The sequence below is a fragment of the Cheilinus undulatus genome, linkage group 10 (assembly GCF_018320785.1).
Source record: "Cheilinus undulatus linkage group 10, ASM1832078v1, whole genome shotgun sequence".
Taxonomy (NCBI): Eukaryota; Metazoa; Chordata; class Actinopteri; order Labriformes; family Labridae; genus Cheilinus; species Cheilinus undulatus.
In genome coordinates, this window is record NC_054874.1 from 43,310,962 (window position 1) to 43,335,449 (window position 24,488).

General features: G+C 40.5%; 1 protein-coding gene across 2 annotated transcripts in view; it reads left to right on the top strand.

Annotated features, from left to right (window-relative positions):
* LOC121516541 (protocadherin Fat 4) overlaps window positions 1-24,488 on the top strand; it is a 194,087-nt gene that overhangs the window by 96,938 nt on the left and 72,661 nt on the right. For both annotated transcript variants that reach the window (XM_041797881.1, XM_041797882.1), the window contains exons 2-4: window positions 1,768-1,899; window positions 17,333-17,594; window positions 19,964-20,314. In XM_041797881.1, coding sequence (XP_041653815.1) covers window positions 1,768-1,899; window positions 17,333-17,594; window positions 19,964-20,314 — 745 coding nt within the window. The remainder of the gene's footprint in view (window positions 1-1,767; window positions 1,900-17,332; window positions 17,595-19,963; window positions 20,315-24,488) is intronic.

The following is a 24,488-nucleotide window of genomic DNA, read 5'->3' on the forward strand; positions in this document are numbered from 1 at the left end:
TGTTGTTCTCTATGGACTTTATTCCTCGGTAGCGGCTACGATGACACGTGTTTTGTTGCTCTGATTGGCCCATAAAGATGTGAACGTTCATCCAATCACCCTCCAAGTTTTTTTGTCAAAGCCTCTCCCCTTTCCCAAACACTGTCTATCAGAGGACGTGTCAGGTTAAACCCTTCTAGAGCTCTTTGGAAAACACTGGCGTCCTATTTCTTATGACAGCTAGCTTACCTGGTGTTATGCTGCAGATCCTGCAGGTTTGATAAACTAAACAACAGCTGCACATGTGCAGAGAAATTGAAATTGAACTTTGACTCATGATGCATTGGTGATGTTTGTTTCATTGACACACCAGTCAACAGAACAGTAGCACCAGTTTTGAATCAGTGTTGCAAGTATGATGCTTTGTTAGGGTATCTCAGGTGGCTAAACCTGAACCAGAGACTGTTTGAAACTCATCAGTGCTTTATAGATACTTGCTGGGACTCAGGACTTGGGGATGGAGGATGGTCCAAGTTAAACCCAGATGTTCAATGACCCTAGTCATTACGTCTGAATGATTTGAGAAAACAATCTAATTGCAATCTTTTTTACCAATATTTCGTTTGTGATTTGATATGCAATTATTTAACAAGTTCCTCATCTTAGGTATTTAAGAAAAAACACACAAGCAATAAATCATTCTGTTTAATAACCAGCACAATATTAGAAAAAAAAATAGGTCTAATTGTGCATATTTGATATGAATATTATTGATTGAAATGATCATTTTAGACAAACGTGTACAAAAACGAGAAAAGTTGGATATTTTGTAAACTACTCTAAAAAAAGACTTGATTTTTTTGCATAATGTGTTGTTAATGCCATCTCTGCTGCAAAAAAAAATGTATTAAAACTGGTATTTGACACACATTTCAGGTTAATTAAATATTGCACCATCTGAAATTTAAAAATTGCATCAGCCATATTGCGATCAAATCTAGTTTTCTAGATAGATCTCTAGCCCAATTTTTCATCTATCTAAAGGCTAAAAAGCCTATATCCTAAATAGATCTTTTACTTAATACACTGAAATATGTCCTCCAAACGTAGCATACATGTTTTAGTTTAAATGAGCCCCAACTCAAAGGATTTGATGGTACACTGAGCTTTTTGGGAAGCTTTCTGTAGGACTCATTTATCTGCTGTTACTTTCTCCTGTTTGTGAATGTGGCTAAGTAAAACGGACTACCTCAGTGTTGTGGTATCAATTTATGTTACAGTTCCTGGAAATGGGAAAAGTGGCTTAAAAAAGCTTCAGCTAAATCCGTCTCTCTAGAAGCAATAACTACCCAGAATGCAGCTGAAGGAGTTTATGTTTTACTTCTGTTTTTATAGTTCTGGCTGCACTTTTTAAAGGTTTTTATGAAGTAAATTTGAGTTGAAGGATGTTTTAATGAAGTGCCTGTAGTCTTGGATGGATGTGGATTTCAATGGCAGACTTATTCCACTACTTGATCAATCTAAATAAATGATCTTTGGATAAAACAATATTTCAGTCTGCTTTCTTTGTGACCTTTACATTCGTATGGCACACTCCATTATTTCACAGCTTTCCCTCTCTAGCCTCTCTGGAGTAACGATAAGTTTCCTCTGCATTTGCAGCTTCTTCATCATCTGAAATTCAAAAAAATTGACTTTTTTTTTTCTTCCCAGCGACGTTAACAGCTGTAGCAGGCTGAGTTTGGCTGAGCTCTGATGGAAACTCTGGTGTTTATTCTTCCTCTGCAGGTGGAGATCACGCTGCAGGACGTCAATGACAACCCGCCTGTTTTCCCTAATGACATTCTTGATGTGACCATCGAGGAGAACGTCGGGGATGGCTTCAGGATAATGCAGCTAACAGCCACGGATGCAGACGAGGTAATCGCTCCCCGAGTTTCTACTCTGTCTGACAGTGTTTTTGTACTCTACTCTGCCCGTTTTCCACCCCACTGCTTTCAAAATTGATATCCTGGGAGTGATCTGAATAAAATATGATCTAAATTTTTGTTCCTACGGTGAAGAAACCACTGTAGATTCACGTGGGCTTTTGAGGCCAAATCAGCTGTCGATACTGACAGAAACTCAACCCGACATTAGGTACGCCTATCCTACTGCTGGATGACTTTGATGCCTGAAAATTGATGATATAAAAGCTGAAATATTCAGCTCTGAAAAGTAATGGAAACACATTAACAGTGTGGAAAGTGGAAACCTGATGGAGACGTAATTTTTTAGTGTGGATTGTAAAAATAGGGTGGTCGCACATTCATCATAAATCCAGTAAAACATGAGAAAATAAAGCAGATTTTTCTCAAATTTAACAGACAAGAAATATAAAATGACATCGGTGGTGAGATGCAGTTACTGAAGTAATAAAAGACAACTTAAGTGCATCAATCGTAACCTTGCAAAGCCAATGAGCTGGCCGGATTACATTTCTGTTATCAGGCAGATTCGTCTTGCAGCGCTTCCAGCTTGAATGGCTGGACCAACCAGCATCATTCTGGAAGAAAGACGTGATTGCAACATGTGTGGTGTAGTTGAGGTGACTGCAAACCTCTAAAGGTGAAAAGGATAGAGTGGATGTAGCTATAACAGCAGTTTTATCAGAACCCAACAGTAATTATTTATGGAAAGAAGAGCAGAGAACCGCACTAAAAGCTTCTTTGAATCCCCAACTCACTCCACTGATAGTAAACAACAGTAATAGCTGTCTGTTGCCCTCATGTTATGCTGTTTACTCCCCAGGGTGGTTCATGCCTTACTTGACACACCAGATAGTCTGATATGATATCTACCGCATAGTTATAATTCACATTCATCTGGAAACCTCCCACAAAGGTCGGCTCAGACTACACAATTTTTTGGGTAATTTGCGACAGCACTATGTCAGACTATGCAACAAAAATCTTGTCGCGTCTTGGCCAACAACCTGGCCACACTACAAGAGTGATACTGACCACTTGGCGTATGCTGACGTCACCACTGTCCCCGCGACAGAGCGTAAGTTCACAAGTTGATGGGGGAAGCGGGTCTAAGAGTGTCTGTCACTCTACAACAAAAGCACTCTGAGCCATTGTAGCGGTCTTTTGCTTGTGATAAAGGAAAATAAGAAACAATTACGGATTGGATTATAGATTATAGATAACAGCGATGGATGTGTCAAGAGGAGGAAAATATGGACTGGCTCTCCTTCAGATAGGACCTAAGGTATGCATGTTGTAACGTAAATTAAATTAAATTAAATTTACATATTAGTTTTAGGAAATATAAGGGGATAAAAAGTGGTAAATCTTGTAAATGATGATGCAAAAATACGGAGCAAATGCTCTCCTGTTGGTAGACGTCAGGATTCACATCATTTACGTCAAACTAGACAATGATATAAGAAAAATTCTGACATGTTTGTCTTGTTGAATTGTGGTCGTGGGGCGTCTTGGATATGTCATAAATTATGTCACACTACAAGACCATTTGTTGTTCCTGAAGCTCTAAGTCGGGCCTGAGTTTTGACGATTAGCTGCAACATTGCAGCGGGGCTTAAATCTGGCTGAATTCATGTAGCCTGAACCGGCCTTAAGAAGTGTCTGGACAGGTCAGGACTTTTCAAAAATTCTCAGAAGGTGATTCAGACTGGTGCTGCTGTGATATGAACAGCTGAGTTCATTGTTTAAAATCAAGAGAAAGAATTTCTTGCCGAAGCCAGCCAGGAGAAGTGCAAAAAAATCTTCTCTTCAAAGACAAGCTTTTAATGTGTGTTTAAGTTCTGATAAAACTGCCGCTTTACTACAGCGACATCTGTGCTAATAGCTACCAAAACAGTAGCTATTGTATGCATCGTCAAGTCCGACCTGTAACTCAAACTCATGCTGAAGCAGGCTGGGAGAAGAGTGAAACATCATTTACTTTATGAAGAGCTTCAGTGTTGATTTTTCGCTCTGTATTTCAAAAAGAAACATAATCTAGTTCTGATCAAACTTTTGCCGGCGTTAGCTACATCCAAGCTAATCACTGCATTGGCAGTAGCTGCTTTCAGCTGAACTAAACCCCACCTGTAGCTGCCTCCTCTTTCTCCTCTAGTGAGACTGACTGGACAGAACCATTTGTGGGCTTTCCAAGATTGATGTGCCTGACAGAAGACAGGCAAATTCATCTGCTTTGCAAGGTTTGTCCGTGCCTCCTATTTTCTCTGTTTTGCTGCTCTGATCGTCCTCTAATAAATGAGGGAAACGTTTCATTTGCCCAATCACCTTGCAATATTTGTCAAAGCTTCTGCCTATTCTTCTGCCTATAACATTGTCTGTACACTGCCGACCAGATGGATTTGAAGTATATCCCATGCCACACAGCAAAGTCTCAAATTAGCACTGTCAGAGTTAATACTGACACTTTCTTTATATTACCTGAGGAGTGCTGATAACTAATACACCCCGGGGGAGCCTGCAGATACATGCTGAGGTGATTGTGAGGTTAAAAGCGATAGTGCAGTACTGATTAAGGGCAGAGCTGGCAATTTCAGAGCAGAGGAAGAGACCTGAAGTCTTGCAGCTCAAATAGCTCGCCAAGTCAGGTGCACCATGTGATTTGATGATGACACAGTGATGCTTGAGTTGACTGAATGAACAAGGTCACAGGCTTCACTCCATATGTAATCATTTCCAAAATTCTCCGCATCTTTGAAAACATTCAGCTTCATACAAATTTTTATTGGCATTTACAGCCTATCAAAATGAGACTTCCATTCCCCATCCTCATTTTTCTGCTTGCAACATCCAAAAACAGCTGTGTGCAGTTTGCCAAACTGAAATTGCAGGCAGCATCATCAAAGGGCCTGACTTGAGCTGCAATATCAGTTCAGATGGCTGCAGTCGTCACCAGCACAAAAACAGTTTCACTAATCTTTTGATTGAACTGGGATTAAGAAGTTAACTATCTAAAAGTTTATGTGCAAAGAAAGCAAAAACTTATTGGTTTGTGGACTTGAAAGTTTTCAGGTCCTTTAGTATTTGGACTGTAAAGTTTGAGACTGGCTCCAGGGCGTCACTGCACAATGCCTTGCAGGCTTTTACTTAAGGCTTATTCTCTGAAAATGCTGAATAGCCTCTATTCTGCCAAGAAACTTTAAAGTGTCTCTGTATTTAAAGGAGCTCCTTTAAATACAGAAAAACTCAGTTTTAAACTTTGAAGAGAAAATCAAATTATATATTTCAACCTTGTTATTTTTTTAAGTTTTTCTGATTATTTTTTTAGGTATTTTTCTACCTTTGATAGACAGGACTGCTGAAGATAAGATTGTAAAATATTAGGACAGAGAGTGGAGCAAGGCATCAGGATAAAGATTTGATCCTGCAACCAGTGTACTGAGGATTAAACTGTATGGGTGCCTGCTCTACCAAAAAGACCTAAACTGGTGCCCATTTATAGCTGTTTTAAAACCACAGCAACAAAAAAACAAGTCATTTTTTGACTGCCAAACACTGCAGGTAAACTCCTGCACACTGTCAATATTGCAAAACATGTTAATGATGCCAACATTTTTGTACAACCCTAATTCCAAAAAGTTAGGGTTGTACAAAAATGTAAATAAATGCAATTCTTTGCAAATGTAAGAAACTCATATTTCACAATAAAACCAAACAACATAGCAGATGTTGAAACTCAAGACATTTTACCATTTCATGAAAAATAAAAACTTATTTTGAATTTGATGGCAGAAACACATCTCAGAAAGCAAGTACAGGGCCATGTTTACCATTGTTTAGCTTCCTCTTTTCTTTTAACAACAGTCTCTAAACTTCTGGGAAGTCAGGAGACCAGCTGATGGAGTTTAGGGTGAGGAATGTTGTCCCTTTCTTGTCTGATGTAGGTTTCCAGCTGCTCAATAGTTCTGGGTCTTCTTTATTGGATTTTTCATTTTTGATGCCCCATTATGGATCGCAGGCAGGCCAGTTCAGCACCCCGACTCTTCTTCCGTGAAGCCATGTTGTTGTGATGGATGCTGTGGTTTAGCATTGTCTTGCTGAAATATGGAAGGACTTTCCTGAAAGAGATGCTGTCTGGATGGGAGAATATGTTGTTCTAAAACCTCTATCTACTCTTCTGCACTGATAGTGCCCTAATAGACACTAATGCAACCCCAAACCATCATAGATGCAGGCTCTTGAACTGATAACAAGCTGGGTGGTCCCACTCCTCTTTAGTCCACAGGACTTCCAAAAAGTAAATTCAAATTTTGAGTGATCTGGCCACAGAACAGTTTTCCATTTCACCTCAGTCCATTTTAAATGAGCTTTGCCCCAGTAAAAAAAAAAAAACAGCAGTGTTTGTGGATGATGTGATGAACTGTGCTGATAGGAAGTGTTCCTGAGCCCAAGCAGTGATTTATAGTACAGAATCTTGCAGTTTTTAATGTAGTGCCATCTGAGGGCCCAGAGATCGCAAGCATCTAATTCTGACCTTCATCCTTGTCCTCTGTGCACTGAGATTTTTCCAGATTCTCTGAATCTTTTGGTGACATTATTTACTATGGATGGTGGGATATTGAAAGTCATTGCATTTTATGCTGAAGAACATTTTTTTAATTGTTCCACAATTTTTAGACAGTTTTGTTGCAGATTTGTGAACCTCAGCCAATCTTTACTTCTGAGACTCCAATGCTCTACCAGCTGTTTTTATCAGTACCAGCTGCTTTTCCAGCCTTTTGCTGCCCTGTCCCTACTTTTTTGAGATGTATTACTGGCATCAAATTCAAAATGAGCTAACATCTTTCCTGAAATGGCAAAATGTCTCAGTTTCAACATCTGACATGTTGTTTATGTTCTATTGTGAATAAAATGGGTTTCTGGGACTTGCAAGTCATTGCAGTCTGTATTATTTGCATTTTACACAGTGTCCCAATTATTTTGGAATTGGGTTGTAAAATTCAAACAGTCTGTAGAAGTTAAGATAAAGCCACTGTGTAGAAATCAATCATTTCTGCTTCATGTCAAACATTGCTGTTTGAATGAAACCAACACCAGTTTTCTCCCTTTTTAGGAAAAAAAAAACAAAAACCAAGACCTGGCGTGTGCTGTCTTGAGTATCAGTTTAACCCATGAACTTTGTCGACACATCTTTAAACACAAAGTGGCTGTGACAGATTATAGCACTCCCCTCACCCTCACACAGTAACGCAAACACACTGACTACCAGTTTGTTCCAATCTGTCTTCATTCACTTTCCTTCCAGACTCTCAGAATAGTCCCTTTTTCTCTCACGTGTCGAGTTATCTGAGCCGTGGCAAGGCCACAGGTGTCACCGAGCCCAGAGGAGAGCAGCCAGCGATTGATTATTCGGCCTGCTGCTCTGATAGTCCCTCTGCTGTTCCCATAGTTCACATTACATCACAGGCATCGCTCTCAATTAGTTAAAGGCTCCATCTTTAGCCGCTTTAGGCAGGATATGGATATTAAATCCCGCAGAGAGCGAGACGCTGCCTGTGCCGGCCGGGTCTGCGGTCCCTCACCCAAGCCAAAGGACACAGTGGAAGTGAATGGAAAAAGTGGAGCCAAAGAGAAAAGAAAGATTAGACGGCAGAATATGGACCTGAAATGAATGATAACTTATGGAGCCACACAGCTTTTATTGCACAGCTGTTGCCTCACCCCTTTTTCTTTGCTCCGATTGTGAGAAAAATCTGACCAAGTCTCACTTCTTGCCATTTTTCTTTTATCAGATGATATTGACAGTAAATCTAAGACCTGGAGGCAGGTCAGCCTTCTCAGTAAAGGGATTTTAAGGACATGGTTTGATTGTTTTTCTTTTTTTTTCAGCAGGAGAGTATTCACAGCTTTGATCTTGGAAGGATTTGCACATGGTATTGAAATCACACTGTGCAGTTGTTCACTTTTTCCTAGTATCTGAGTTTAAGAGGAGTGTCTGCCTGAGCCGCAAGTCCCAAGATAAAATGAAGGCTTTGTAGCGGGGATTTTGACTAGGGATGCACTGTTTTTTTTTTCTTTTTAAAATATCAATCATCTATAAGTGAGACCAGACAATACTTTTACCACCCACAATACTGAGTGTTTAAGATAACAGCTGGTTCAGAGGCTGGTCAGTCTACTTAGCTAATAGTGTAGTGGGACCTCCTATAGGTGGCAGTATAACCTGATAAAACATAATCCTTATTAGTTGATCCCATGCTTTTATTTTCTTTGTTCAACAGAGCAGAACAAAAACCTACCAAGAAGCAATGCAACATGCATCCTACCACAAGGACAAATAAATTAAGCAATATCATGATGCCAGAATTACATGTGGCAATTTATCTGAATGGCACAGTTATGTAATTAAAAGATTCACTATATGGACAAAAGTATTCAGATTCCTGATCATTACAACAGCGGGGACATGGCTAGGGATTTTGGGCCTCCAGAAAGAATATCACACAGGACCCCCCTTCACTGGCTAGCCAGACTCGAAGTGTTGCGTCATTATTACACATATCTATGCATTTAAGTGAATTTTTGAACCGTAATTTTCGGATTAACGAGCAATATTTTTTACAGTGGTTAAATTAAATTTACTTGCATTATTTCGCAGTGGTGGACTTTACTGTTTGGACATTTTTGAGGAGGAGTGCAGGGGCCCCACAGAATTTTATTTCACTCTATTTGATACAAATTTCAGTCTGTTTACCAATTGCTTTTAATTCAATAGTGAAACTAATTATTAAGAAAAATAATTTAAAAAACACATTTCATTGCAAGCTTTCCAAGGGCCCCTCCCTACTGAGGGCCCGGGTGATCAGTACCCTTTTTCCCCCCTGTGCTACACCCTAAATTGTATGAATTTAAGTCAAATTCATACAATTTAATATGGAGTTGCCCCCCTTTTGCAGCCATAACAGCTTGAGATTAAAGAGGGCTTTTGAAGGATTTTTGTGCCCATTCATTCTGTAGAGCATCTCTGGGGTAAGACAGTGATGCTGGACGAAAAGACATGACTCGCAATCTCCATTCCAGTTCATCCCAAAGCTGCTCAGTGGGGTTGAAGTCAGGACTCTGTGTGGGCCAGTCAAGTTCTTCTGCACCAAACTCATCAAACCATGTCTTTATAGTCCTTCTTTGTGCAATGGGGCACAGTCATGTTGGAGTAGAAAAGGGATTTTCCCAAACTGTTGCCACAAAATTGGAAGTGTAGCATTGTCTAAAGCAGTGGTTCTCAACTGATGGGTTGGGAGCCAAAAGTGGGCCCTTCTCAGTTGGTCACAGATGTGTGCCTGGGACAAAAAAAAAGATCCCCATATTGTATATGATGCTCTATAAAGCATGCATATTTTGCCCTATTTCATTGTTTTGTTACACCTTTTGTAATGTCTTAGGCTCAACTGTACTATTTTTTTATTAAATGCATGTTGTTGACCAAAAAATTCCCCAAAATTTGGGTTGCAGTTCTCCTTGAGGAGTTGACGGTGGGTCCCATTACTCAACCAGTTGAGAGCCACTGGTCTAAAATGTCTCGATATGTCGAAGCATCAAGATTGGCCTTCCCTGAAGGCTTCCCAAATGCTACCATTATCCCTTCTCCACCAAACAGCTGGAACACCTGGTAACATTCTCCTGGCATCCAGCAACCCAGATTCACCCATCTGACTGTCAAACAGAGAAATGTGAATTGTCACTCCACATAACATGTTTCCACTGCTTTACAGTCCTGAGTCGGTGTGCCCTAGACCACTTCATCCAACACTTAGCATTGGACTTGGTGATGTGAGGCTTGCATGCACCTGCTCTGCCGTGGAAAAAGTTGGGGACTTTTACACACCATTTGCTTAGCAAAATTCACTGATTTTAAGTGGTTATCCACTTTATGGCTGTCTGTTGCTCCTAAACACTTCAGCTTTCTTATAATATCACTTACAGTTGACTGTAGAATATCCAGCAGGAATTAAACTTCATGAACCGTTGTATTGCAATGATGGCATTCATCACAGTGCCATGCTTGAGATAACAGAGCTCTCTAGAACAATTTTGTATCACAAATTTTTATAAATTGGGGACTGCATAGCTAGATGATTGATTTTATACCCCTGTGGAAACAGGTCTGATTAAAACACCTGAATTCAGTAATTGATAATCGTGGCCAAATACTTTTGTCCATAAAATATGTGGGTTCAGTGAGTCTTTATAACTTCACTCTTAGCTGACGACACCAGAGTATTAGTTGGAGGTGATCAGTTTTGGTGATGGGTAACCGGAGGCATTTTTTCTGATCCACCTAAAGTGTTTCTCATGAGCATAATGATCTTTATTAAACGAAAGGTATACTTATTTTGTGCATGCGCTTAAATGCTATTAAGGCTTCCAAAATGATGGGTGTGAAGAACTTTCTTTCAAGAAAAGCTACATTTTCTGTGGAGCCAGTGCTTCAAATAAAAGAGAAAACATAGTGACACTTTTGGAGAATGTAGACGAGCCTTTTAAGGAATTAAAGATTCAAGAGATGTTTACTCCAAACTTCAGCGCTGCCATGAATAGGTTTACTAAATAGAAGCCTGTGCTTCATTCCAGCTCTCACTTGGAGCCAGAGACAAGGCCAGCCAAGTCTTTGCCCACATCCTTACGCAGGAAACTTAAGTTGCGCTGACACTAAGCGTACTTGAACGCATTTGGAGCCCTGGTTGAGAAAGCCACATGTGTGAGCCAGTGCAGAGTAGCCAAGAGTGCAAGCTGTTGGCCAGCTGACGGGGCTGAATTCAGACATCATAATGATCCCATCTAATTTAACAGTGCTACATGTGGGATTCATGTGTGAGGGTATTAAAAGTGCTGGTTCTACGCATCCGTTCTCTGCTACACCCCGAAAAAGAAGGAAGAGGTTGTGCAAGAGTTGAAAAAAAAATCAATGTAAAACTTTGCTCTTTAGTTTAAAGCAGGCTGAGGCCTCTCTGAAAATGTTTCTCACTTCATTTAAGAGAAATATGCTGCCTGATGTGCTTTTTTGAAAGCCTGTGAATGTTTTATTAGAAGCCTGACCTGATGTGGAAAAAATGTCACAGGTAAAAACCTCTTTAATGATGAAAAGTGCAGCAAGGGTGTTTAGTTATCCTTAAAATGAACAGTAATGTGTTCCAGAAGCCTATACAGCCACTTCAGCTGTACGTGGAGACGCTCTCTGCTGTTTTGAATGTGTGCAAAACAGATTTAGAAAGCAGCAGCCTTCTTCTCTTCCAATAAAGTGCTGTTTCTTGGAGGTCACAGTGACAACACGTTGCTTGTTTTTGAGTAGTCTGTGTTATGATTGGCCTTCGTGCTTTGTGCTGTTGCATACAGGAAGCTCGCAATCCCCGTCGGCACTGTCTGCCTCGCACTTCTCACTTCTCATAGGAACTGCGTGCTCCCAAAAACCACTCATCTGCTAAATGAGTTTCCTTCTGCTCCCGTCTGGTACGCTTTGCTGCCTGGAAAGCCGCTGTTTAATTGGTCAGCCCCCCTCCCAACAACCCACGGTGTCTTTGGAGGGCTGTAAAGTAGTCCCACTCTTGAGTGAAGGTCAGAAGGGCAACTAGAGTGTGATCTTTCGAGTGTCTTTGAGTGTTTGAGATCTTAATTACTTATGTTAGTTCAGCAGAGTCAGAGTCAATGGAGGTGTGCTTTAGAATAAAAATCATCATACTGTTATGTATATAAATGCTGTTTTCGTTGCTTATATAGGTGTGTGAGTGTTGGACTGTAGCCTGGATGGACCCCCCGCTCAGCCTCTCCCACCTCCCTTGCTCTGCCTTTGAACCCTATCAGAAAAATTAATTGGCAAACGGCGGGTGTTGGGTTCCGGACTCCAGCCCAGGTGGCTGATGGGATTGCCAGATTTGGAGCCCCTGATTGATGACAGCGGGGTCCTTAGATGAGCAGAGCCTCACTCCTGGTCCTCCTGGTCTCTTTCATTTTTTACTGGGCCTGGATCTCCGACCGACTCTCTGGTAATGCAATGAGAGTCAAGGTCAAGGAGACGGAGGTTTTATCCCTCATAAAAACAAGCCACGGGAAAGAGACAAGAGCCAGTCATGAACTTGGCCTCATGATATTGACTTTGTCTGAAAGTTTCGGTGAACGGCTGCTGAGTCTAGACCTGTTCACCCATAAACATTTATGCACAAAGTCTGTAAAAAAAAGAACAGGTGGACTGAGCTAGACACTGTAATACTTACTAAAGCCTCTATTATAGCGGTCTACGACATACTGGAGATGTAAGCAAAACCTACATAAACCTTCAGTGGGATCATGTTAAGTAGAATAAGTCAAGAAGATATGTCCCCACATTGCTTAATGCTACAAAAAAACTTGTCACATGATATCCTCTTCATGTTCTTGCTAGTCTGTGGGGTTTTTCATGATGGTGGTCCAGTTCTGACCCATTGTGTATAAAATCAAGCACAAGCCATGCAGTCTCCATCTATGGACAATTGTGATACAAAAATGGGTTGTTCTAAAGAGCTCAGTGACTTCCAATATGATACTGTGATGGATGTCACCCTTGCAATTAGACAGATCGTGAAATTGTCTCCCTGGATATTCCAAAGTCATCTGGAAGGGATATATTAGAAAGTGGAAGTGTTTAGGAACAACAGCAACTCAGCCATGACCTAGTAAGAGCACAGAGCAGGGTCAAGGACTGCTGAGGTGCATGGTGTGTCAAAGCTGCCAACGCTCTGAAGAGTTCAGCCATGGGTTTCCTTTAAGAAGCAGTTGCGTGCAAGCCTCTCAGCACCAAGTCCACTGCCAAGTATCAGATAGAGTGGTGGAAACATGGTCTGGGGAGTGACGATTCACGCTACTCTGTTTGGCAGTCAGATGGTAGAGTCTGGGTTTGGTTTATGCCAGGAGAATTTTACCTGCCTGACTGCACTGTGCCAACTGTGAAGTTTGGTGGAGGAGGTATAATGCTATGGGGCTGGTTTTCAGGGTTTGTGCCAGGCCCCTTATCTCCATTAAAGGCCATTCTAAATGCTTCATGCATATCAAGACACTTTGGAAAATGCTGTGCTTTCAAATTTGTGGCAACAGTTTGGGGCAGACCCTTATATATTCCAACATGACTGTGCCCCAGTGCACAAAGCAAGGACTATAAAGACAGGGTTTATGAGTTTGGTGCAGAAGAACTTGACTGGCCTGCACAGAGCCCTGACCTCAACCCCACTGAGCACCTTTGGGGGGAACTGGAGTGGAGATTGTGAGTCATGTCTTCTTGTCCAACATCACTGCCTTACTCATAGATACTCTACAGAATGAATGGGCACAAATGCCCACAGAAACACTCCAAAATATTGTGTAAAGCCTTCCAAGAAGAGTGGAGGATGTTAAAGTTGCAAAAGGGGGCAACTCCATAATAAAGTACATGAATTTGAATAGAGTGACTAAGATTCTCTAAGTAGTTTATATTATAGGGTCAAATCAGTGCAGTGGTGAATTTATATTAAGATATTTTCCAAAGAGTCTTTGTTGTCATTGAGACAAGCTACAGAAATAAAAATATCTCCTCATGGTTATTAAAGATTTGAGCATTTTAAAAGAAATTCCTCACCAAATGGTCTAGACCAAAAGGGAGCATAAAGCTGTCTTAATAATAAGGATAAGTTGTGTTTTAAACATGGAGCAGCCAGTGCACAAGAAGCCAAAGGATGTGACTGATTCTTGCTGAAAAACCTCTTTCAAAAGGAGGGCATGTTGTCACAGGGGCACTGATGCTAAGCAGCTTGAAGCAGCACAACAACAGGGAGTTTAACTTTATGCTAATGTCCTAAAAATAGCACTTTTGCTCCACAGAAAGATGGAAAAATGCAGAGGAGAGGTTGAATATGTGCTAAAAAAACACGTTTCCTAAAGCTACGGATTATTTAAGAGGAGTCACCAACGTGCCACTTTGTATCACAAAGCAAAGCTAACACAACGCTACCTTTCTGCACTCCTGCATGGACACAGAAGATGTAAAATATAGTTCATGATGTGAGTACCATTGTCCACCAATGTAGTAAATGTGTCAATATGCAGATCCAGCAACAGCTTAATACAGCATCTCTCTCTATAAGCCGTACCATTGTCCTGTGAGATCAAAAAGCATCCCACAAACATCAGACATAGCTGAAAGAGTCTCTTTTAGCTTCGCTCTTAACCAGCTGAAACCAGAGCTGCATCTCATTGAATAGCTGCAGCTTTTTGATGTTGCTTTTTCTTTTTTGGCAGAAGACACCGAGTGAGACAGTCGTCTGATCTCTTATTGTCCCTCACACAAACATAAATGTCAGGCTCTGTCGTCAGTCTCTTTCAGTTGTCATATCACATTCAGTCGTGCTCTCCTATTCCAAAGACTCTCGCTGTAGCTATCACATGTGTTATGGCGCTTGTACTTGTCTGAGGTAACAGGGGATCTATAAGCTGCATTTATAGAGGAACACTATAGCCCGCTGAAGTTCAAAGACAGAGCCAGTCTGTGTCATCCATCTCCATTCTGCTTCTGCTTTATGGTGTGACCTTAACCCTTCTTTAAAAGCGTAACCAATTCTCTATTTCATCACAGATAATCTGATTTAAGCTGTTCCAAATACACTGAGTTTTGGACTTCAGAGGTCAATGAAAGGTCTTCAGTATCTTCTATATCCTGAATTGTAGTTTCATGAGTAGGGCTTTGAAAAAGTGAACCCCAAAATGCCATAATCTTTACATATTTCCAGTTCACATTGACTTTTTAGGCTTTGTACATATGTAGGTGGTTATTTTCATCCATTTTCAAAAATTGCATGCTCTTTACAGCGCTATCATGAGCTGTAAAGAGAATGACACGTCAACAGTTGTCCACCCGTCAGTGTGCAGGTAAAGCAGTAACAATCATTTCTAACAGTGTCCAGCCCAACCTGAGCCAGGTCTTGTCCTTGTTCCATGTAAATGAAAGTGATAACCAGTGTTAGGGATAACGTTACAAAGTAGTTCCTTAGAGCTGTGTTTCCCAAATTTCATTCATGGTGACCCACTATTTAGAAGGTGCAAGCCCATCATGAACCAACAGCTTTGTTTCCCATATGTTATTGCCTATTAAGTCTGCCTTCTGCACCATTCTCATTGGTTGGTTGAGCTAATGGGCAGTGCTAGCTTGGATAACAGTAATTTCATCTCAGTCTGGTCCTGATCTGGCACTTTTATGAGCCTGGAAGAGGCCACGTTACCTCCACCACATAGACTTTCTTTGCATGCTTGGCCTCTTAGGCTTTCAGTAGCTGTCTTCTCTGGAACAACGAGTTTCTTTTTTTATTAGCCAAACCATCCATGACTGTGACTGTAGCTTTCCACCCATCCAGTGGCTGGTTGAGCCCTGTTTTGTGTTTTATTATGGTGGAAAGAGGGTGTGTGTAATTGGGTGGAGCTCCCCCGCGTGGCTTTAATGGCTACCGCTGACATGAATGTCTTATTAGTGTACAAGGAAATTCTGAAAACTCATGTGGCAACCACAGAAATACATATATTTTTTGTAATTCAATTCATTATTTGTTAAACTTTTCTTGATTGTAAACTGAAGCATATGCACTGTTTCTGTTTCTACATAGCTGTGTGCCAGTGGAAGGTCAGCTCGGCTTTGCCAGTGTGCGCATAGCTTACGGTATATAAAGACAGTGAAATGGGGGAAAGAGGGAGAGAATGGCATTGCAGAATTATACACAATGCAGAAAGCTGGTATGCAGTACTGTAGGCCTCTGTCCTGTTGCAGATTCTGAGCATATAAAAATATTATTAAAGTTTTTTTAACATAGGTTAGTCTGTTCTTCATGAGCAAAGATGCAAGTTTTGAGCCTTAAACTAGGCTGCAGAATGAGACAAGAGTCCACACCTAAAAAGAAAGACACTCAGTTGGCTGACCTTAAGAACAAGTAGTTTTGGCAGTGCAAAAGTAATCTAACATGTAACTTAATAACATAAGTTACTTTCTCAGATAGTAATGTAAATGGCTACTTTTTGTTAGAGATATATTTTAGAGCTTTTTATGCCTTTGTTTTAGAGAGGACAGTGGATGGAGTTGGCGGGGAATGATTAAAAGATCCAAAGCCTGGACTTGAACCTGGGTCGCCAGTATACATGGGACACAGCCTTATCACCATTGGCTGTCTGAGCCCTGTATATAGTTACATAAACAGTTTTAATAGTTAGTTTAAGTAACAGTTCCCAACTGGTGATAAAGTCTCACACCAGTGACATCAAAAGAGTAGACAATCTGGGCCATAGTGTTAAATTGGAAGCCCATAACTCAGTTTCCCCCATGTACACATAAAAACTGCAAATGAAGGTCCTAAATAAAACATCTCCATGAAAAGAGTTTTTCCAAAACTTGCATAAAGGAAAGCAAAAATACACAGAAAAACTTCAGCTGCCAAAAATACCCACCTTCATGTAGACTAGGCCTTGAAGTAGTATTTTACTCAGGTGCTATTTTTTCTTAAATTTCTGCTAAAATTTAAATTGTACTCCTTCGTTTGAAATTGCTGAGAATTTGTATAATTTAGCAAACAATAGACACTCATGAAAGACGTTTGTTTATTTGCTATTTCTAAGGTTTTCCATACCTGTTATTTGTGTTTTTCCTGTTTAACACTTTAAATCAATTACATTAATGATGTTTGGAGTTTTTTTCTGATCCAGTTGTAAATTATATTGAAAAATATATTGTTTTCTGGTCTCATCAACTAAAACACCTGGTCATAGGTGTTCTCAAATCAAGGATCTGCTTTTTGCTCATCACCTTACTGTTTTCATCATGCAAAATGGTTATCGATAAACATTTCTGATGAAATCAACACTGGGCTGGTGCCTTTGGTTGTGATCCTACAACCTTCTTCTTCTTCTTCCTCTGCTGGGGCCTCCGCTGTGATTTGTGACCTTCTGCATGGTGTTTTTGAATCCACAAGCCTTTCCTTCATGGGGTTTCTCCATGAATAAGTCACCATAAAGGGTTCCCTTCATGCTGGACAAGTAGGTGGTTTGATCTGGATACATGTCACGCCATGTGTTTGACAATTTGATTTCCTGTCAGATAGGGTTGCTTTGATGCTTGTTATCAGGATGCTCTGCCTGAGAATTTCACCTCTCTCGGGTTCAGAAAGTTCAGAAAATCACATTTCACCCACTGGCCCCTTTTTTCACTCTGAGTCATGAGAGAGGAAATACATTGGAATTGTTTTCTACAAAATGATGCAAACAAATGTTGATGTACACATTAGGTTTGGTTTGAGATCAATCAGTTTCAAACAGGAATGTTGACTCCTAAACTGTCTTTCTCTCTTTCCCCTCAGGGTCCCAATGCTCTTGTGACGTACACAATCATCAGCGGGGCAGACGACAGCTTTCGGATTGACCCTGAATCTGGTGATCTGATCGCCACCAAGAAGCTGGACCGGGAGCGCCGTTCCAAATATTCCCTCCTGGTTCGAGCAGATGACGGGAAACAGTCGTCTGACATGAGGCTCAATATCACTGTAAAGGACGTCAATGACCATATGCCCAAGTTCTCCCGTGTGACGTACTCATTCGATATCCCTGAGGATATGGCATCAGGTAAGAACTCAGTGGGACTCAAAGTAGAGTTTAAACTGATATGATGGACTGGTTTAAAGAGGTAGATGAAGTCTGAAGATCTGAGGAGAGAAGCCAAATGCAGAGTAGTACAAAAAAAATTTGATGGTCAGCAAGGGGCGTCTCCATCAGTTGACACAGAATAAAGATAACACTCATTCTTAATTTTTACTTCACACTTATATTACCTTATGTCAGTGCTTATTCAGAACAACACAGTGTGATACACTGTGGTCTCATTAGAGTAAAACAGGCTGTAAGCAAGGTCTTTATCTCATGTCTAACATTTGCTGGCATAAAAAACTCAAAGGAGTTGGCTATGGCACCTTTTGTGGTATGCCTACTAAAATGCAACATGCTTCCAATTTATTAAATGGATCTTGTCAGAGAAATTGGGAAAGTTATAGGTTGCAGCTTTGCTAGACCTGTGCACCCCATAGTCTTCAAGTTTTCCTCAGGATTTGGTCACATCGATCTCTGAAGAACCCAGATGGCGGCTATTAAAAGGCCAAACAAAAGCAATCAACTATCTGAGTTCACGCTTCATCCGCCTCTTGTATATGGCCAGTGTCCTAGGTTACTAATTGGAGAAACACGGCCTGGATCTGGACCCAGGTACCATCCCTGTTCTATGTGCCAATTGAAGGGGTTCACCCATTGGAGGGCTTATTTAAAAGACCTGTCTGTCACACATTTACGGGTCAATCAGAGCAACAAAACATGTGACGTAGCCGCTAATGAGGAGTAGACTTCATAGAGAGCTGCATAATGAAAACCATGGTGACTGTAGACATGTCAGTACTCGACTTTTGTTGTTTTTGAAAAGAAAACAAGTCACTGCTGTTCTTTGTTCTTCTTTTAACGAAGAAATGTTGTCAAATTCTGATAAAACTGACGTTTTGGCAGCATCCATGCTAATGTCTTCCGCCATAATTGCATCGGCCTCTGGTTGCTGCTTGCTTACGTCATGACTCTGCCGCGCCCAAAAGTACTGCCCCTCGACACTGATTGGTCCTGTCACTTTCTAACCGGGCCCAAACTGTTCAGATGGGAGCTTTGCAAGATGGATTCACCAGTGAGAGACACAGAAACTAGAGTATCCATCAGCTTTGCAAGGTTAACAGATCCCAACATATCCCCAGATTCATAGCACAACGTCTTTTTTTCAATCCTATATTTATTATCAAAGTTTGGTATTACAAATATGCTTTTTGTGTACAGTATACAGTCATAGATAAAGCATAACTTACAACATTAGAAGAATTGTTGGTCCACAATGATCAGGTACTGTGCATCAGCTACTTCCAGTGCCTGGGCAGCTTGAGCTTTCTATTGGTACATTCAACCAAGCAGTCTGGGTCGGTTTGGTTCAGTATGATTATAAAAATAGATAGCATTTCCTTGGTCAACAAATTGAAAAGGTACAACAATAATTGGTCTGCAACATCCTACTTTTAGTGTACCTATCTAAACCTTAATAATGGAGACACATGCCCACTCACCTGGTAAGTATTGGCTGTGGAAATGCAAGCAAGATCAAAGTTTACTGGATCAAACTACACTGAACCAAACTGGTGGAAACTTGGTGGAAATGCACCTATGTTGGCTATGATGGCTGGGTCCTTTAAATGGATGCAGCCCCTTGGATGAGACCCAGTGTATAGCTGAAAGCACTGAATGTGGACACGAGTAGAATATTTTGGACTCGGAAAGGCAATTTTTTGATTTGGGCCAAAAACCCCGACTGAACCGAGACGTCTCTGTTAAGGTCGTTAAAACCTAAAATTATTTGGAGACACTTTTTGTAGCAGTTTATGAAAATAATTTATTTTTCTACTGTTGTAGCCCTCCAAAATCCTCTCTATCTTCCTTAAGGGGAAAATTTCACCATTTAATAGGTCAAGAGGACGGTAAGTGATATTTGATTTATATGGAAATCTATCAACACCTGCAGAATTTACAGCGCGCTGACGGCTGCCTGGCTCAGCTGCCTTCTCTTTCAAATACTTGAAAAGAGACATAAACATTTTGGAAGTTAAAGAAGAGGCTGTATTTAGATGTGAGCATGTAGAAAAGCTATCAAAGCAAACACTTATAAGCCTTCTAATAATCTTTACCTCTTAGTCATCTGTTAAAACAGCGATGGTTAAAGAGTCTGTGGTTCCAGAACAATACGGGCCAATTGGCCAAACAAATCTGTTATTTTAGTAACAAGAGGAGTGATCTCTGGCTCACTGGTATTAATGAACAGCCACAATAGCCCCCTGCAGATATATTAAAGTCATTTTGTTCTATAGGGCTGTAAAATCTAACTTCTCGCCTCTGTGTTACGACCCGTCTGACTCTTACAGGCTCCATCGTGGCGGCGATCCTGGCCAGCGACTCTGACTCAGGGGTGAACGGGGAGGTCACTTATTCACTGGAGGAGGACGACGAGGACGAGACGTTCCTCCTGAACCCGGTGACGGGAGTGTTCAACGTGACACGTCCATTGGACTACGAAACTCAACAGTACTATATTCTGACGGCGAAGGCCCAGGATGGAGGCGGACAGGCCAGCACAGTCAGAGTGTACTTTAACATCCTGGATGTGAATGACAACGCTCCCATCTTCAACACCAGTGTGTACAGCACATCCATCTCTGAGAGCCTGCCACCTGGATCTGGTGTCGTCACTGTAGAGGCCAGAGATGCCGACGATGGTACGTACAAGTGGAAACACAAATAGACACAGACAACTTGATCAACTGCAGAGAGGAAAAACTATGTTATTGATGAAATTTACCATATTTAAAAAAAAAAATGACACAAAACCTTTCATTCCTGGATTTTTACTAGTTAATTCAATCTTTCAACTATTTAAACAATTGCATTTTAAGAGATCCCAGGTTCAAATCCCGGATGAGCCCCCAGTATGTTGCCTGGCTCAGTGGCAAGCAACACAAAGGTGTCAAAACAATCGATGAGCTTGATTCTGGTTTCTGAGAAGCCAGCCAATGGCGGTTCCGCCAAGAAATTAATATCTGAAAGTCAGGGAGTCTTACGGGCAAAACCCAGGGATATAAACAAAGCAAGAAAGTAAAGCCCTAACATCCAGTGTATTAAAGAAAATGGATAGAAGAAAACAGGACTGGAAACACAGGCAGGCCAGTTGTCTGGGCCTCCAGCCTTGTTCACTCTTGCAGGCGTTGTGTGGTTCAGCGAGCCCAAGATTTGTTACTTTTCAATTTTAGTTCTGTTGGGTTTTAACTTGCTGTAGAGTCCGTTGACACGTTGGCATCTTCCCATTCTCTCAGTGGCAGCATTCCCGCTACCTGAGTCTTAAAAGGTGACACAGTTGTAGCTTTGCACGCACTGCTGGCATTGTGCATTCAAGACTGCAGGACAATCCAACACAGCTTAACCCAATGTTTATTTCCCAAATGAAAACCAGTCCTAAACAATTTACAGAGAGAAAAGAAGAGGAACTTTAACAAGCTTATCATTCCTAACAGAGAGTGTCTTAAAGAAAGCAAAAATGGAGGTAGTTCTTTACATAACAGTCCTCAATAAAGTATCCTAAAGTAATGATTTTTACATTTTTGATTCCTATCTTGAGTTTTTGTTCCATGAACAGAAGTCCTAGCACTGCTCTGACTTCATACAACTTATTATCCCTGGGTTTTACCCACAATAAGAACAGCTCTTTTAGAAACATATTTAGAAACATTTGGCAAGACTGCCAGGTTAAGCTTAGTTGTGAGAGTGCAAGAAAAATGTGCGGAGATGCATGTTTACATGTGGTTAAATCCCGGTAAAGCCTTGTGAACTCTCCACATGTCAAAGACTACGGCTCAGTAAGACAGTTTTAGGCAGTGGTGACACTATATGAATCAAAAGTTTGTCAGCCGTAGTAGCTTAATTTAAAGCGTTCTTGTCATTTTGTTATGATTATGATGGTTTTGTCGAGGCTCCCTAGCCTACACTCCATTTTCATTTTTATCTTGCGTCATGTATGCATGACTTGATGAAATCTTCACCATATGAATAAGTGGCTTGAGTTATTTCAGGTGGTCAGGTTCATGTTTGTGAAGGGCCTTGTGGTATTTGAACGGTCGGCGTTACTCTCCTCTCCTGTAATTACCACTTCAGCCAGGCCTAATGTGGTTATTGTGACCTACATTCCTGGGAAATACGCTGCCTCGTTCTCAACCGGAGTCTGGCTTCTTTCTCCACCGTCCACATAATCTGACCGTGTCATCCTCTCAGATATAAAGTTGCCGTTCCTGGCTGTCAAAATAAAACATCGCCATTGTTAGCACTTCCTAAGCCTTGACCCCTGACCCCCAGACTGTCTGTAGACGGCCCTAGCCTAAACTCAGATGGAAGTAGCACTCAAGCTTTTGATAAGGGATTACTTGTGTACTGTAAATACACGCTGGAGTGTGGGAAGGTGCAGGCGCTTTCCACATGAATACCCCGTTGAGTTGAATTACAGACGCTCAATTTAAGCTCATTTTAGCCCCCAGTTTCAGGGGAGTGCTGTGGATTAGGCCAGATTTCAAGGTTAGATAGTTTACTGCATCCATCGACTCTGTCACACTGTAGTTATCTCATTTAAATAAATGTTTCAACCGTGAGGGATTTTCCACAATTGCAAACAGCACTATCAGTTTCGGAAGTGGTCTGCAGTTCTGTTTCTCTTTTGATAACGATCAGTCATGCTGGATGAATGGATCGTCTACATGGAGGACACAAGCTCTCGACATTGCACATGCACAATATGTGGAAATGGATGCTGATAACTCAGTTTGAAATGCCCAATTCAAACACGTACAGAAAATGTAAAAATCACATCTGGAACAATGGGCACTAACATTCAACCTCTAGTGTCTGTGAGCTATCTGGTTATTGTACAATTCAGGGTCATAGTAAATAACTTAATTTCCTTTTTGTGGATAAAAAAATGCTTTAACCCCTACCCTGTGAGTACAAAATAGAAGATCTAACAAAGGAGAGTCTTAAGATGAATCTAGTCACCATGGACTCCTAATATTTGCACAAATTAAGGTTCATAACAAGGTTTTTTTGCCTTTAAATCAAGGCTATTCAACAAAGGCATGAAAAGAAGAAAATGTGCAGTTTTTCTACATTGTGTATCTTTAAGTGTAAATGACTTTTGAGAAACTTCTTTGGCGACAGTAATGCCCTCAGATGCAGTCTTGATAAAGTTAAATGACAAGAAATTGAATTGGAACTAATTTAATAGTCCAATTATTGTTTTACTTAGTTTTCTTTATCTCAACTTCATCATAGAGTATTTACCTAGAGCAATGACTGTCACATTTTAAAAATTTTGATAAGAAAGCTCTGGCTTTGGTAGCTTTATTTAAACATTTCATAGACAATTGTGACTGGTTGCAACCTTTGAGGTACCTAAAAATGTTTGTGGTATTTGAAATTCAGTGGATGGAATTAAATCTGGAACTTCCCACTGCTGTTTTGGACCAAACATAATTTATTCTTTTAATTACAATTAATGGATTGTAGTCGCAAATTACAGTAAACCACATTGTAATTGCAGAGTCAGGTTTTAATTGTTTTTGCATTTAAAAACAGAAATTTTCAAGACCATATTGGCAATGTGATGCAATTCCTGCAGCAGTCTCCATCTGGGGATCTAATGAAAGCTGGAGATGTATTTTATGACCTTGACTTTAAGATTTTATATTTAAATTAGAGCTGAAGGCAGCTTTGGAGTGCTTATTCTGTGAAATACAGGGTTTAATGCTGTTATACTGTTAAAGAGAATGCAGGGGCATATGTACAAAATGACTCATTAAAGTCGGAAACTCCCCACTAATGCAGCATTATTTGCACTTTTCCAGGAGTTGCAATTTAATTTTTTCTGTCCTAGAATATGGGCCTTGTGGTAGATAAAAAGATTAGCTTTACCACCAAAAAAAGGAGAGGGGTCTGTCAACAAATCTCTGACGGCCACTCACAGACAATTCATCTAAGACGTTGCCTTTTTCAGAACAGAAATACCTGCTAAACTTTCAAATAAAATTTGTAAAACTTTCGTTTAGGTTAAGGGTAACAGTCAAGGTAATGGTTAGGATACCAAAAGTGAAAAGTAGAAAACTTGACCTGCAAAATCTGATTAAAAAAATGTTTAAGTAAACAGTAGCTACATAGCGTAACGAAAAGCTAAGCTCACACAGCGGCTACATAAACTTCATATGTGTGCTCTCTATGTAGCCACATAGCTATAGCTACATTGGCTAAAGCTCATATTGCTAAAACTAGCTTTGCTGCATTGGCAAAGTTGTAACTTAAATGAGGTAGCTTGTGTAGCTGTTAGCTAAGGCACGCCCCCTTTCGTGTGACTGCGTATTAAACAGGTCTAAACATGATTTAATCCCAGGTTAGACCTAATCTAATCTTTTTCTCTCTTTAGTTTATGAAATGTTGCTTAGTCTGAATTTAACAGCCTTCTGACCTTCAGTTCTGAAATAGACGGCATCTTAGCTGAACGTCAGAGATGTACAGTCTACAGCCAGACTGTCTTGAAAAAACAGGGACCTGCTACAGATTGAAAACGAGATAGAAATAGCCAAATTAAATGACAAAGAAAGGGTAATGTTTGATCACACAAAGTGCAAATTACTTTTAACTTGTCTACTGAGCCTTTTGGAAGGTTTTTTTTTTGTTTTTTAGTAAAATAAGATATTCAAAGGCACAGTAAAGAGCTCTAATTCCATTAATGTTAGAGCAGGAAGCTGCTACAGTGAGTTGTATCTAGCAGCTTCCTTGCTAGTGTAGCTTGATGCATTGTAAAGGAAAAAACAGCCCCTGATGGATGTGATTTTAAAATGTAATGCATAAATGCGCTAT